This window comes from Neolamprologus brichardi, chromosome 23 (genome assembly GCF_056152115.1).
Source record: "Neolamprologus brichardi isolate AB-2024 chromosome 23, ASM5615211v1, whole genome shotgun sequence".
NCBI classification, from domain to species: Eukaryota; Metazoa; Chordata; class Actinopteri; order Cichliformes; family Cichlidae; genus Neolamprologus; species Neolamprologus brichardi.
The window spans coordinates 27,718,480-27,735,646 of NC_142125.1; the positions used below are offsets into that span (position 1 = coordinate 27,718,480).

At 40.9% G+C, this 17,167-nt stretch overlaps 2 protein-coding genes across 3 annotated transcripts in view; one reads left to right on the forward strand and one right to left on the reverse strand.

The window, feature by feature from the left end:
* Positions 1–17,167, forward strand: part of ncam2a (neural cell adhesion molecule 2a) — a 403,653-nt gene that overhangs the window by 9,461 nt on the left and 377,025 nt on the right. The gene's annotated exons all lie outside the window — the stretch shown is intronic.
* The window catches only part of LOC148096243 (uncharacterized), a 61,118-nt gene continuing 56,937 nt past the window's right edge, over positions 12,987–17,167 (reverse strand). Inside the window, exons 7-9 of the mRNA XM_087835749.1 lie at positions 14,889–14,993; positions 14,211–14,280; positions 12,987–13,114 (exon numbers count right to left, since the gene is read on the reverse strand). Coding sequence (XP_087691875.1) covers positions 12,987–13,114; positions 14,211–14,280; positions 14,889–14,993 — 303 coding nt within the window. The remainder of the gene's footprint in view (positions 13,115–14,210; positions 14,281–14,888; positions 14,994–17,167) is intronic.

Below are 17,167 nucleotides of genomic sequence, written 5' to 3' on the forward strand. Positions count from 1 at the left end.
CAGATCTTCCTGGTGCAGGATAGTGTGGAGTTTATAAGGACGTTAGGACTTTACAGAGGTGCTGTTCATATTGGATCCAATCATAGTAATGGTTTGTGTCAATTTCAAAGAGGTTAAAGTTGCAGCAACTTTGTAGTATAAAGACCAACTTTATTGACCAATGCCTTTCGGTCAATGGCCAAGACCAGACCAGGAATTCCTTCAAATATGGTGTTCATACCAAAATTTGAACTACAGATCAAATTAGAATGTGTACATACTAGAGATGGACCGATCCGATATTACGTATCGGTCCGATGCTGACGTAAATTACTGGATCGGATATCGTGTAAGTTCATCTCTGAATGTTTGTAAAGTATTCCCGCGTTAAGCTTAACAACCGATATATGGAGCGACTGCCTCTCTCTCTCTCTCTCCTGCTGCTACTTCAATCGTGAAACTGATCAATGATCAGCTGATCGGCTTTTCTGTTCCGAGTCTGTCTCTCTTGTATGTTTATTGCCCACTTTGCACCAGCTTGATAATTTAAGCTTGATAATCTGTTGTTAGAATTTATTTAATATTATTTCTACACCAGGATCCTTTTCTACAGCTGACGGCTGGTAACTGTGCAGGGGCGGATCTAGCAAAGTTTAGCCAGGGGGGCCGATAGGGCATTAACAGGGAAAAGGGGGCACAAAGACATACTTTTCTTTCTTATTCTCATTTAAAATGTCGAGCTTTAATAAATAATCATCCGAATCTTACACCCAAAGTTTTAATCTGATGTAAAATGTATAGAAGTCCATTACTGTATATAGTAACTGTTAAGTCTAATATTCCCTAGTAAGCTATAGTAATTTTTCCTTTGGGAAGGTACGATCTGTGCAGTCTGCAGTTCTGTTGAAGAAAGATGTTGAATCTATTTAATTATTCTTGAAAAATAATTTATTTCTGGGCATTTTTTTCACACTGCATCAAATTAAAGTTGATTACGTCGATTAAGCATCATGAGGTGGAGGGTGGGTGGTTCCCTATTTTTATTTATTTATTTTTGCTGGGAGTTTTAGAACCCTATTAGTTATGTTGCTTACTCTTTAAAATACCAGAATAAGAAGGATGGAGCAGGTTTAAGTTTGTTAGATTGATCAGTATTGCTGAACTATGAAATATTTTGGGTGCATTGTATTTTTTGCATACAGGTATAACAGAATAGCTTTAGTGTTTGTTTTTTTTTACTTGAGTATGAACTTATACAAAAAGCAGCAAGATATTAAAAAAAACAGTTTTATTGATTAAAAAACACACTATCGGATTCATATCGGTATCGGCCAATATCCAAATTTATGATATTGGTATCGGACATAAAAAAGTGGTATCGTGCCATCTCTAGTACATACCCTGTCTGACACCAGTAAATGGTAAATGGTAAATGGCCTGTATTTGTGTAGCGCTTTACTAGTCCCTAAGGACCCCAAAGCGCTTTACACATTCAGTCATCCACCCATTCGCACACACATTCACACACTGGTGATGGCAAGCTACATTGTAGCCACAGCCACCCACTGACAGAGGCGAGGCTGCCGGACACTGGCGGCACCGGGCCCTCTGACCACCACCAGTAGGCAACGGGTGAAGTGTCTTGCCCAAGGACACAACGACTAAGACTGTCGGAGCCGGGGCTCGAACCGGCAACCAACCAGCAGTAATAAGACAATTAAGCCTTGAAAAATGTGTTCTCACACAATATCGTATTCAGGGCTCGCAAAATTTCAAAATCCCTGGTAGCCCTTCGGGCAGAGACTCTTCAGTTTTTGGTAGCCCAAAATAAATTTAAGTAGCCCGAATAAAAAAGAGAGCAATTTTTTGATTGATGTTTTGTTTCCTGTTTTCCTGTTACATTAATGTATAATATTGTAACGTGTATTCTGTGTAGAACATGAATCAGTCTGTCAGATCCTGAATTTGAAACTTCCACTGAACTCACGGGTAAGAGGCAAGTGGAACCAAGATCGAGGCCATTTGGTTTTTGAAGTTTGCAAAGACTGCTAAATTGTGCCAATGGTAGTTCACTCTTTGCAACATAGTACGCTGTTTTAAACAGATTTTCAGGTTTATTTTTAGTATGTTATTTGCAATTGGTGTTTGTTCCGGGAAAGATATTGCAGACTGAACAATAATGCATTTCTTGCATTTCTCATTGGTTCTAATGGGGGCCTTTCTTAAAATGACTGGTCCCAGTAACAAAGGCGCTTGTCAACTCAGAAATCGAGGGAAAACCAACAACACACCCGGCAGAACATTATGTTATTTACACGGGTGCACATAAGTGGTCCGCATGTGCGCATTCGCTGTCAAAAGACGCGCACCAGATAAGAAGTTGCAGCGCGCGTTTGCGTCCATATAAAAGGCACTGTTTTTGTCCGCTAGAGTGGGATTTTCACAGCACATTCTGCACCACATCTCTGTGCGTTCATCCTTTGTTTGAAGCCAGCTCACCTCCTGCAACCACTTTTCCGAGAATACGCGCTTCTTTTGTGGTTCGGACTCCTTCTGACATTTCTTTGGAGGTGGAGGAACACCAAAGTAATTGCTTAAAGGAGCTTGTTCGACATCTTTAAGAGTTCTAAACAAATGTCTGTCCTCCTCTAGAAAATCTTATGTACGCAAACACGCGTTGCAACTTCTTATCTTGTGCGTGTTTTTTTATTTTGACAGCGAATGCGCACCTGCGGACCACTTATGTGCAGCCCTGGTTATTTAGCTCGTCATATTGCAGCCACAGAAATTCTTTTGTCCATGAAACCATAAAGCCGCACTTTCTTTTTGCCTTATAGTCTGATTTGTCATAACTTTTCCGTTTTGTGGTAAGCTTTTCTTTGGCTGTCACTTCTTCACCCTGACCTGTCTTATTTGGCTCAGCAGAACTAAAATATATATCCTGCTGCTTTTACACACGCACTCACATAACGCTCAGCGATTCTCTGCTTTGTTTAAGCTTGCTGCGGGAGATTTCACTTGTCATGTTTGCATAGTAAGCTAACGATTGATAAGACGATGTCAGAGGAATTGGTGCGCAAATTATCATCACTCACCAATCAGTGCTGTCGCTCTCTATACACAGTTCGCGCGATTGCAAAGTGAAAGCAAAAAACAAGCGCAAATTCAAACGCGATTTCAATATGTCACATATTGACAGTGGCTCACCGATGCCAATGACATAATTACTCAGCTACATTTCTGAAAGAATGCAAAAGCATTGACATATATTTTTCCTTCCTACGATAGCCCGACGGGCAGGGCAGAGATAGATTTTGGTAGCCCGACTGGCAAAATCGCTAGCCCCGGGACGTCGGGCTAGCGATTTTGCGAGCCCTGGTATTTTGTTTAGCCTAAGACATGAAAACACAACATCCAAAATCATTAAATATAGTTCAAGTGAAAATGACAAGAACATTCTGAAGCTGCTGGGATTTATTATATAACCATGTATAAACATTACAGCCATTAAATACTGTCCTCATTGCTATATCATTAAAAAAAGTCCTCCTTTAACAACTTGACTTAGGTAATCAATTATTAATTATTAATTAATTCAACACTAATTAACACTAAGAACACAAAACGTTCCTATTTCAAACTCTCAAAGCAGTGGTAGGAAGTCTGTGTGTAGGACTTGCAAAATCTCACACTCTTAGAAATTTCAACTCAGCTGCTTTTTATAATCTTATGACTCCCTCCAACCCGTCGTTTGATCTGTTTTAATCTCAGTTAGCTCTTAGTGTAACGTCAGTTGACTCAGAATAAATCTCTATTAGCTTAAAATGAATGGCTTCTAATTTGGTTATTTTTAGCTTATTTTGTTATAGTGGGTGGAATGATTGCAATGTACTTGTATTTATATAGTCTTACTGATCACTCAAAGCTTGATTATACATGTGTTCATACAGCTCTTTGTTCTACATGCTTCATCTACCTCACATCCATGACCGATTTAGAATCATGAGTTAAGTGAACATATCGCTGGACCTTGACCTTGAGGTGACAGTGCTAACCACTCCACCACCATGCCACTCTTTCAGTGTCTGTATCAGGACACTGTCTCTCTCTGACCTGTGTATGATCTTTGTTCATTAAGTGCATCACATACGATCAGTCCTGTGCTATTTTAGTATTACACTTTTTGGAGATTCTCCCATGATCCTTCAAAGACCAGCAGGTGCCTGTCTCTGTGGGAAGAGGTGACAGAGACATAGACAGTTCTTGAGACACTTCCCCTTGAACCCCCTTTCCGTCATTTGACCCACACTGGTAGATTTAATATCCATCAAAACTAACCCAGAACACCCTTATTGTACAGAAAAGCTCACAGTACATCCAACTAACAGTACATCTCTTCCGCTTATGCAATTCAGGCACTTGGGATGGCTGAAGCCTATCCCAGCTATCATTGGTTATTGTTTTTGCTTATGAAAATGATTCTCCCAAGTATTTCCAATGAACGGAAAGAGAGCATTGTAACTCACACATCAAAAAACTACATTTTATTGTTCTTGTTATTGTTTCTCCATAGCGGTAGGGTCGCATCTTATTATCACTGGTGACTTAGCCCTCGCAGGATTGAAGCCTTGATAAAATAGCAGGAATTAAATACATTAAATCAGCTTTCATATAAGGCGAAGATGGAAAAAAATCAAACCAAAAAGCTATACTGAGTCATGTGAACCAGATGCTCGGTTGGCTGTGTCCTCTTTTTCTCTGCTTGCCTTGCTATCTGAGTTTTCCTGTGGGCTTACAGTATTAAATTATCTTCTGCTGCACTGTGTTGTATTGAATCTATCATATTTCCTTGTATCCATTCATTCATCCATCCATCCAGACAGTGGGCCCTTGGCTTGCCATGCTTGCTGGTTAATTAAGCCAAATTGTGATTGATGGACTCTCTAGTGAATAGCGTGTGGTCCCGGTGCTGACCCGCCCAAGGAGATCATCCCAGCTGCCAATCACATCTTACAATACCTAATGGTCTTTTAAGCAGTGAACTGGTGTAGCCCCCTCCTCCTTCCTTTTCTCTCCCCCTCCCCACTGGTACCTGCCTGCATTAGAAGACTTTAGGTTTGCCGGCGTCCTTGTGGAATTTGTTCTGCTAGGAAATGATGCAGGGACCATCCAGAAAAAGGGATCACTCCTCTCAGATTTCTTGCCCGGTGGCCAATATCCTTGTTTATGGGAGGCCACTCTTGATGAGGAATAGATGAGAGGAGAGTGAGTGATAGATGAGAGGGAGATTGGGGAAAGAGAAGGAGGAGGGACACTTGAGATGTGGTCACAGCGCAGCAGAATAGCTCACAGTGAGGCCAAGCAGCCTCTGCTCTCCTGATTGCCTCTCCATGCCAGACAATCTTCAAACAGAATCTCCTAATCCAATGTGGGCCAGCTTATTTTTGTTTTTATCCTTTACTTGTTTGAGTCCTCTTTCTTTCACTTTCTCCCCCCTCTTTCATTTTTTCTTCTTTTCATGTGCTCGCTCTGTTTCGTGGTCCTCCCACACGAATCTCATCACCAGGGTCTGTAGGGGGAAGATATCCTGTTCTCCCCCTACGTGGGAAGCTTTTCAAGCAGCATCCATGCTTAATGTTATTTACCCGGAAAGCTAATGATGTTTGGGTTTTTTTCCGCTTCTCAATATAGTTATTAACACCTATGGATTTTATGTTGCTTGAGTCTCTTCTGAACCACGGTGCTCATGAATTTGTTGTTTTGAGTGTGTTGTTATCTCTCAAAGTTATAATAATCATCCTGCAGACGCTCATGAGGTGCACCAGACAAAGTGTAGGCGTGTTTTTAATTACTCTGTATATCTGCGCAGCATCCTTGCTGGCCTACTCTCACTGTGAGTACGATGGGAATGTTGTCTTCCCACCCACCATCCATAGAGTTCCCAAGGACATGAGCCTCCATGGGAATACACAAAGAATTTCTTAGTAATTAAAGAACCTGTGTTATCTTTGCTTGGATCAGAATATACATTTAGTGACATGCTGTCTTTCCATGTGAAGTAAGATTCCTCACATTTCAGAGTCCTGCTCATTCATGCACAGAAAGGCTGAATGTAGGGATCTTTACCACTGCTTTCCTTCAGACCACATTCAAGCTGCTTATCCATACTTAATGGTAGAACTGGGTGAACACTGAAATATGGAGAAGCAGTTGAGGGAGTTTTTTGCAGGAAAGTTTGCCTGTGTCCTTTCATGTGACCATGTAGGCTTCAGGGTCTGAGTCTTAAGAGAGTCTTGTGATCTTGTTCACTCATTGTTTTGGATCAGTCCTGAATGTACCGAGCCTCCCACCAACCAAAACATGATCCCAGCATTCAGGGAAACATGGGATTGAAATTTTGTGACATGATGTACGGAATCCAAAACTAACAGCGAGCATTTTCTAACACTTCTAAACTTCAGCATATTCACCCTTGTGTTAAACTAATTCGCAGTTGGAAAATCTGTTTTTAAGGTGCGTGTTCATCCAATTTTGGCACCCATTCCCAGAGGGTTGCTTCTAACCCTACTATCTTGTTGGCTTGAAATTCCTGTTATTGTGGTCATACTTCAACAGGACTTTGTAACAGACCCAGATTAGATTTCTCAGGGCATGCCATGTTGTAGGAACAGTGTGATTTCCAGCTAGCTAAAGCCTGTGTATTGCTCCGAGAACTAAGATTGCTTTTATTTCACGCTGCTTTTCATCCATCCTGTAAAGTCTGGAGTAGGTGACCAGAGAAATGATAGATCGTCTCGGCTCTTGAGGCAAAAAGCCGCAGCCATGGACGTGAAGAAACATTGCAGTGCGCCTCCTCAGTCAATAAGCAACAAGAAGCTTTGCTGGAAGCTGCAAAGGGGAATGCAGCACTGGCTGTCGCAGCTATCTCCCCAAGGAGGCGGCCTGAGCCACAAATTAATAGAGCACTCCCACATGATCGGGGAGTTTCATTTGGAACCGTCACGCTACATAAAGCCCTACAGAAATGAGGAGTTCACAGAGGTCCCCCTCTACTTTCCCAAGAGTCCCCAAATAACCTGTGTGATTGTAACACTCTGCCCACTGCTTCGCCACCTTTGCACCTCCCTTCTTAATGCTCAAAGGCCTGCCCAAGCTCATCCAGCTTCAATTAGCACCATGCATTGTCTCCTTTTTTGCCCATTTCAAAGTGCACCATACATATCGTTTTTTGCCTTTGTGCATGCTTGATTGTGAATTACACAATAGTCACTGGATGGTTCCTAAAGTGCTCATACAATTTGCTATGTGACATTTTCAATCCATATGAATCTATAAATGATAACAATTAAAAATTCAGACTGTGGTGACATTGTTTCCTTTCATCTCAGATTCTTGATTTATTGGCTCGCATATTGCTTCTCACTTACTCGTTTGACAACAGCGTGAAATGGTTGGTGACAAACGTGGAAAGTGGTGTGCCCCTGAGGCCCGCTTTACTCTTATCATTATCTTTGCAATGCCCGAGATTAGACACAGCAACCAACTCCCTCACAACAGCATGCCTCTGAGCGAGGATTAACACAACGACTAATCACTCAACTCACTGGACACAAAACATACAGTAGTGATTCATATTTTGTCACAAAGTCTAGTTAATTAAAACCTGGCATGGAATATTTGCTTGTGGCATAACACAGTGTACAAATACATACAGCGAGAGAATAACGAATCGTTCTTTGTCTCACTTTAACATTTTGCACAATAACGGTTTTAGAAAATATTTAAGTCAAAGCATTTTTAATGCTTGCCATGTTGCAGGGTATTTAAAAGCCATTTACAAGATCACTCGTTTTGATCTAATCCACAGCTGGAAGATGGATGATGGCCGGCAATCATCTTTCATGACTTTGAGTGCACACGTTTGAATTTATACATGCAGGCTCAAATATCTTCATAGTAATTGGTGCTTAAGGTTTTGCAGTGTCTCTTAACTTGACAAGGCCAATGCCTAATGACTATTAATGATCACTATTGACTATAGCTGGTAATTTCTCTTTAGGAATTTTTTGGCAGCACTCATTGGACTGAAATGAGCAATGGGAAAATCAAAGGAACTCAGTGAAGATCTAAGAAGGAAAACTGTAGATTTACACAAGTTGGGAACGTCTCTAGGAGTGTTTCTAAATAACTGATCATCATCATCATCACTTTAAACAATTGTATGGAAGTGCAAGTTATCCGGTTGTGTCATCGTTTTGCCAAGGTCTGGAAGAAGACACCAACTGTCACCTTCAGCTGAGAGGAACTTGGTTAGGATGTTCAGGAACAATCTGGGAACCACCAAGGCTCCCGTCTACCATGGACTGTAAACTGCTGGAACACCAGCCTCACCATCCACAGCGAAGCTAGTTTAACAGAACCATGAACCATGAGAGTGCTGACCAATAAAAATGCCCCTGCTCCAACACCTTCAAGCTTGACTAAAATCTGCAGCTACCCACATGGACAATACAAATGCCTTGTATTGTAGTGTGCATTAGAGAAAATCCAAAATAAATAAGTTGTGCGCCGGATTCTTGTTTTTTTAGAGTGCCTATGATGAGTGTATTCAAACACCTGACCAACACTGTACTCTGCATACTAATGTACTACTAATAGCAGTGTATTGATGGCAGTGTGGATCTGATGTTTGGTTGGTATGCTACTTTGCTTCTGAGAGAACTCAACAACCACTGAATAAAATTACACACACTGATGGTCCTCTTGGGATGAAGTCTATTGACTTTAGATTCTTCCCTCGGTTTCACCATTAAGTTGAAATACTTGTTTTTCAGTGAAATCAGCCATAAAACACGGCTGTTGTTTCCATCCATCATTTGTTCCTCTACTAGAATCCATTCATCAAGTCGAAGAGGACTTGATGAATGAATACAAAAAGACCAAAAAAACATTTCTTTTTTCATTTCCATCTATTGAGTTTAAATTAGTGGAAAAACTTCCTCTTCCATAATGAATTCTTCTCACTGTTACACTTAAATGATGAAAAATAATAAAGAGGGACTTTGAATTGAAGTTCCTTTAGTGCAGTGGTTTTCAAACAATTTTTGAGAGGCCGGGAAAGAAGAACATGACCTCCATCCCCTAGTTTTGATCACAAATTTAAAAAAGGATCTAAATTCAGTTTAGGTGAACACTAGGCTATTCAGTGAAGCATTAGTTTATATTTTTACTCTCAACTCTGTTTAATTATGTGTGGGGAAATTAAAATACAACACCAAAAAAAAAACAGCCCGTGAGTTGAAATGATCATTTCATGGCCAAAAGAATTTTAACACTGTTGAAATGCCTTAAATGTTGAATTCTTTCGTTGCTTTTACTGTTTTTTATAAACACGATGACACGACTGCAGGGAATCTATAAAATGCACCAGCCGGTGTGCAAGTCTTTGGGGCTGAGGTCACAGATTTAGTCAGTTCTGAATTTTTCATGTGAAATCATTATTTGTGCAGAAATGCAACCAGACAGACACGCCAACTCTACTGTGCAAGTGTTTTAGCCAAGACATGCAGCCAAAGTGATAAAGAGCTATCTTCAGTGAAAAGATGAACGAGGAGTCCTGCAACAGATGGCATGGGCCCCCACTGTGCCTTGATCTCAACATGATGGAGTCAGTCTGGGATTACATGACACAGAAGACTCTGAGAGAGCTTTAATCAAAGAAGAACTCTCCAAGATGTTTGGAACGACCAGGCTGCCTTGAAAAACTGTGCACAACTCTACCTAAGAGAATTGGTCCCATTTTAAAGGCAAAGTACGCTCACATCAGACACAGATTTGATGTTCTTCCATTTACTTTGTAAAGTTAGAGATAACGAAAGAACATTCACTGCATTATTTTTGAAGCTTCTTCACTTAGTGCCTAAAACTTCTGCACAGTACCCTATAAGCAATTTATTTCTGCCTATGTGACATAAAGAATTCCACTGTTTGTACTTTGAAGTTTGCCTTGTGTTGTTTGCCAGAGATACAGTACAGTGTAACAAATTTACACCACGCTGCAGACCGGTCCTATTGATCTATTGTCTCAGTGCAGCAAACAATTTTGCTTTTCTCCTTCACTTTGGTCCTCCTCCTTCCAAGAATGACTGTCTGTTAGCTTTATGAATACCGATCACCGCTTCTGCTCCTTCCAATCCGAACCTGTCAAAAAAAATAAATACCAAAAATAAAAAAATAATGTTTTCAAAACAATTATTGCTCAAGCTGTATGTGGAGTTAGTACAAATAAAGCTACACAGGGCTTTACATTTTTCTCAAAAGGGGTTGCATGGTAGACAGAAATGCAATAAAATGTGGAATTATGTAACCAAAAATGTAACTATTCTCTTCTACAGTCAAACGCAACAAAAATCGATAGGAAAAAGCTTCTTTGCACTCAACAAACAAAGCTCTTCATTTATTGAAAGTGGAGATACCTTTGTCAAAAAAGCAAAAAGAAATGTCTTGAATGATCACTTCAGAGGTCGGTAGAAAGGGATTATCACATTTGACATAGGGTTAGGTGGAATATGATTTCACCGTATCACCCAATCCTTTTGAAAAAAGCAATAGCTTATCAGTTTTTATCATGTAAAATATAAGTGAACAAACCCATACGCTTTGATTCTGGTGAATTCAAAGCAGAAGCAGGGGAACTCATACAAATAAATGGTAATCAGGAGCAACCAGGGATTGGTAATGTGTGTGTGTGTGTATAGAAGATAATTTGATTTAAAACTCTTTAGACTATATTGCACTTTTAATCTGTTATTCCTTCCACTGTCTGGAGACACAGCAACATAATTCACAGGTCCTACCAGTCCTCCTTTAAAGTTGTTGCCAACTTGAGAAAGGCAGATTTGATCAAATACAAGAACACTTCTCAGAAAATAATTTGATAAGAAAACTGAGTTTCCAGCTACGTTTATTGTTGAATAAGGCGGCTGTAGCTCAGGTCTTAGAGCGGGTCAACTATCAGTTGGAAGGTTGGTGGATCAATCCCGGACTCTTCTGATATCTATGCCAAAGTACCTGTGGCAAAATGCTGAACACGATGTATCCACTGGTGTTTGAATGTGTTAGGCAAAAAGAAAACTGAATATGTGTGTTTAGATGAATGAGACTTGTAGTGGTAGGAGTAGAAAGTAGAATCTTATATCATATATCATATAGACAATCATTGTAAGCTATTGTAGTTAATTAAAAAATGTTTTAATGAGGAGTTATGGGCACAGCATGTTTCGTCTTACAGTATTATAAGTGACTGGCTTAAAGTATCTAGCAAGTGGGGTTCCAGAAAGTCAATACTGCGAAGCAAATCAATACTAAAAATGACTATTGGATTAGACATTCATTTAACAGCGTTGGTGCCAACAGTTCACCTCCTCCAGTGGACATACAGCTTCACACAGCCCCTCCCCTCACTAGCAGCTGAATGCAAAAAAAAGCAAGTTGTTGTTCACAGCACTGAACACTGACACAACACACTGACACTTTGCAACATTTAAATTTATACATAAATTCATATGCATATCCACCACACCAGCATTTTTTTCTGTTTTTCTTCCCAAGCTGTTTTCTTTAAAAGCAACATCACAACTGAAGTAATGAAAACATGGAGCTCTGTACCAAAATTGGTGAAATTTACATAGAATTATTATTTTTTGACTGCAGTAATAGAAAAATCTTATTCGTTTTGGGGATTTTTTGCATACATTTGTGTTGACTGAGGATCCTCGGAAACAACTACTGTCACCGCCAGTTGAGTGTCTCTCACGTCACTCACGGACTGATAAAAGGTCTAGAAATAGCTTGCTATTCTTTTTATTAATAGCACAACGACGTCCCACTCAGCTCTGACTTGTTACAAACTGTTACCCAAACGCAAGCCTGGGATTTTTTTTCCCCAATGCCCCACCGGTCCCCTGAGTATGCCTGCTCTCTTTATCATTTTTGGGTAGGTAGGTAGATGTGTGGCACATCTGCTTTGCCCCGATTTTAGCACAGGGCTTACATAACTCCTCAGTTGTGTAACCTGGGAAAACAGGAAACAGAAAGACAAAGTTGCTACAGTATGCCAGACTGTGCTGTGCCTTGATTTGTTATGTGGAGAGGTATCACGCTCTGATTTTGTGGCTAGTTGAAAGTGTTAGCTGTGATGGAAGCGCATGGTGCTCGGCGTGACGCATGGCCCAGACTCTGGTGGATGCTGTGTCACTCCAAGGTTGTTAAATGGGAGTCTTTTACCTTTTATAGATTTGGACAACGTGACTCTGAGGCTTCATCACCTGAGTACTGCATCTTCTCGACAGGGCTTTCTCTCTCCATGTGTGTGTATGTGTGTGCAGAGGATACGCGGCTCGCTTCGGTTATCCCACTGTAAAACCTGACACTGTGTGTATGTGTGTAAATCAAATATGATTCTTGCAAGGAGCTGCTAAAGTGGAAAATGAGTTATAAGGCAGACAGGGGGAGGAGGTAGGGGGATTGCGGCTGTGTGTTTTTGTTTGTGAGCATATTTATTTCAGGATTTTGCTTACGCTTTGATTTCTGCTGTTTTTGGGTTGTGCCCCTTTCTAGCTCAAGGCTCGGAACGTTGAGTGAAGATGCAGTGCCCATATCTGCCCGCATCAGCAAAACTATATGCAAAACAACATGCACGCAGGCATGCAGTAAGAGTCTCTCCCTCTCTTTCTCACACACACATATTTGAAATTTCTTGGAATCCCTTAGTGCGGTGTGATGGCCAGCCCTCGGCTTGAAATCTTGAGATAATTGCAAAAAAAATAGTTTTAATTTAACCTTCAGCCATCCCTGCAATGACGAGAAAATCAGATGAGTGGAGGAGAAAAGTTCAGACATTGAATCAAAATCAGGACCTCCCAGCTAGCCCGCGATTATAGTCTAATCATAATCACTTGGCGGGATTCCTACTTCAGTAAGTGATCATGAGACAGCCCGATAGTCCATCAGTGGCTGACAGGGAGGCAGATACACTCACTGTACCCGTACTCAACATGTTCAGCCATCTGCGGCGTCTTTCTGGCCACACAGAGCTGCAGAGCTCCTGCGGTTTTCTGGGAGAAATTGTATAAAGCTGCAAGGAAGAAAAGCTGAAAATGAGCACCGAGCGAGTTCAAGGGTGTAACGCTCACCGCTGAGTTCAATGTGAAATGTAAATTTCTCAATACACTGATCTCTGCGGCACAAACTAAGAATTCATTACATTTTACAATCCGGCGACTTGTCGTGAGATTCGGTATGCTGATTATCTGACAGCGTGCGTTGGGTGTACGTCTGCGTGAAACGGGTGGTGCGAGCCGCGGCTCAGCGTGAACTTTCACGAAAACAGCTTGACATGTGAGCAGTGGGAGAAATCAGCTGATCCCACCTCTGCGGGAGCTGTACTGTCAACTCGCTCCAGATTCCACTCTCGCCTCACTCTTGACACCTATCTTGTAACGCTATTTTCCCCGCTGCTGTTTGTCGAAGAAGCAAGCCTGCACGCCGTGATATCGAACCTTCACCTCCCGATGCTCGAATCAAACTCGGCTTTACTCCGCTGGGCTCACCGAGGAAGTCCATCAAACTGAAAGTGTATGACAGGCTTGCAAAAGTGTTAGAAGAGTTTCTTTGGGGAAAAAAAAAAGTATTTTCTGCCTTTATCTGACAACAGCTCATGCGCTTTGACCACAAACTCCACATGTTCACCCATTTTAAACTAGTGGGAGTCATGAAAAATAGCCCTGCGTCAGTGTGCGAGGCAGAAAAAGTGGCCATTGTTTGCAGGGTAGTGCCAGTGATGCTATCGCTGGTAAGCTGCTGACTGGGTTATTGTGCTGGGAGCTGCCAGAAGCGACAGCACCACGGCATATGAACCTCAGTGGGGGCCGGTTAGAGGGATCAGGGTTGTGACACCATGTGCATATGTGCGTAATGGATCTGCAGTAGTGTGTAATAAGATGGCGTTTAGCATAATGACCCTCCTGGTAGCATGATCCTGGCTCTGATAAGCGGCAGCAGGGTTTTAACCACCATTGATATCAATCTTGGAGGACAGGGTCGATTATTTCGTGTAAACTGACATAAAACTGAGGGAAACAAGGCTTTAATTGCTTGTTTTTTTCCTGATCCGCAACTCACATGTGTTTTGATGACAAGAAGTTAAATTGAAAATGCAAATCTCAACATACCTAGAGGGGTGTACTGCAAAGCCAGTTCAAAATAGTTGGGGTTTCTCTGCATTAGCTGGATGGACACAACCTAGAACCCAAGTCAGAGATAACAAGTATCACAACAGAGACTGAAAGCTTTCTTTGTTAAATCTTTCTGCTTCAGGCTCTATGTGCGCTCACATAAAAAGTGGCATTTGAAGCATTCTTTGACTTGGACTCTTCTGCACGGCATCAATAACTAGAGACATTATCAGATAAAGATCTGTAAAGAGCATAAAAAATTGAATGCAACACTGCTTCTTCATATAGGATGTTAGGCGTCATGAATATGTGATCAAAACAATTTGCTTCCATTCATCTGGGCCCAGGTCACAACGGCAGTAGTCTAAACCACCTCTCCCAGCTCTTCCAGGCAGACACAAGGAAAGATGAAAGCTGTAATCTCTCTGGCGTGTCCTGGGTCTGCCTTGGGGGCTCCTCCCGGTGAGAGTGTCTGAAACACCTAACCCTGGAGGCGCATTGGAGATGACCCGGTTAGATGACAAAACCACCTCAACTGGTTCCTCTCAATTTGAAGGAGTAGCAGCTCTACTCTGAGCCTCTCCCAAATGATCTAGCTTCTCGTTCTTTTCACCAAAAGAAGATCATTTCTGTCATTTGTATATGCAATCCCATTCCTTTGGTCACTACACAGACCTCATGGCCGTAGGTAGAGTTGGATGTCTCGAGACCACTTTTACGTGGTCTTGGTCTTGTCTTGGTCTCGACAGACTTTGGTCTTGGTCTTGTCTTGGTCTCGGATCCCTCGGTCTTGTCTTGGTCTCGCTGTATTGGTCTTGCTTTCTCAGATCGACATAGTGGTCGGGAGATTTGGAGTCAACCATCGGCGGAGCGGGGGGGTGGCTTACTGGGCCTAAGCCCAGGTCATTTTTTCAGAAGCCCGGGGTCTTTTAGAGTGTATTTTGTTTCATAGTTAGGGGCCTGACTGACAACTGTATAAAACAAAAACTACACACAATATTCGAAGCACATAGCACACATTCGTAAATTCCCCCTAATTTTGGTATGATCCGAGCTCAGGCGCTAAGCACAGTGCTGAGCACAGCACTTACGCACGTGAGCGAGGGGGGAGAAGCTGCTGCCTGTGAGTTTGTGCATCCAGGCAGACGGAGGAGAGCTTAAGTTTGACCAGGTACCAAAGCAAATCATTCGTACTGTACAAATAATGTAAATATGACGGTGTATCACAAAAGATTGATATCAAACTGATCACTTGACCCATATTACGTTACTTGCTCTTCGAATCAACAAGTGGCGAAATGAAAAGACGAACAGCAACAATGCTGTTTCTTTAGAGAGTCTTAGCTTACATGTGTGTTTATTTCATATTTTCAGTTGTTACCCTCCACGGCTAAACAAAGCACTTTAAATCAGTTTCAGTAATGTACTGATGAACACAACAATGGGCATAAGGGGCTTCTTTCAAAGAAAAAACTCAGGTAGATGTTATTTTATATATTATGCTTTTTATGTTGTTCAGTATATTTCTATGCAAAACAAGAGGAATTTCAATACACAGCAGTATATTCACAGCTAAAACCAGATATTTACATACACTTTAGGGAAAAAACATTTTACTGTTAAACATGAATTTAGAATAAACTTGTTTTGTTTTAGATAAATAAATATTGAAATATCTTTTGAATTAGTCAAATTTCAGAATAAAGAGAGAGAGAGAGAGAGATGTCTATTTTTTATCACTTTCATTAAATTTAGGAGTACATATACACTAGGTTTATTGTTAATTAATAAGAAAACTCCAGACGATTCCATTCTGAGCTTAAGAAGCTTCTGATAGGTTAGTAGAGTCCATGTGAGTAAATTGGTGGCACACCTGTGGATGCATATAAGGCAAAACACAGAGCCTGTTTCTTTGAAATGGGAAAATCAAGAGATGTCAACCAAAACACCAGGAAAATAATTGTGGAGCTCCGTAAGTGTGGCTCAATTTTAATTGCAATTTGGGTGCCATTTGCAATTAAGAAATAGATACAATTTCTCCCTTTACTCTTAAATTTAACAAATATGTTTTTATATTTATCAATCTAAAAAAATAAACATTTAGTCTGATTTGATGTTACAATTAAAAAAGTGTTTTTTATCTGAAGAGTATGTAAATATCTGGTTTCAAGTGTATATTTGATGATGTTGGTGTTTGGTTTGATTGTCAGCACAAAGCGGGAGAGAGAGGAGAATGAGGACAGAACAGAGAGGGAACAAGAGCAGGTGAGACAGATGTTAGTCCGATGGTTGTTTGTCAAAACTCATCAGAACATGTATCTAGTACCTAGTGTATCTTTTTAGATACCATTTGTTACTTTTCAAGTTCTATGTTTATTAAGTTATGCAGGCTTGTTTGCAAAACAAGGCTAAATAATTATATAAACATTTCTCAATCTAAATAGTGTACTTTGGTTGAATTAAAAAATAAGTGTAGTGCTGATCTATGATGATTTTTAGTGCTACTATCATCTAGTTTTGATTTTGGTTCTCTCTTGGTTAAGTCCTAAGTAGTCCTGATTTTGAACTGTTGTAGTCCTGTTTTAATTCTGGATCAGTTCTGGGTCTGGTTGAATTGGGGTTTAGTCCTCGTGCCTTGATAAAGCCCTGATTTTGTTCCGCCTTGCTGCTTGTGATATATATATATTTTTTTTTCCTATATGAAGTCATTCTTTTTTGAACAAAATTCAAAATCCCCCCATCCCACATGCATACTACCCTTTAAGGCTAGTATGCATGGCTTCACCTCTGGAGTTAACAGTATCCATGACACACAACGTAACGTTTGATAATGTGTCATGCGCAAAAGCATCAGCTCTAAGAGCCGTGCTTAGAGAGTGCTTTGTAGTGAATCAGAAGAGTTGACTCCCATTGAGCGAGAGCCGGCTCCTCACTTAATTTCCTTTCGCTGCTCA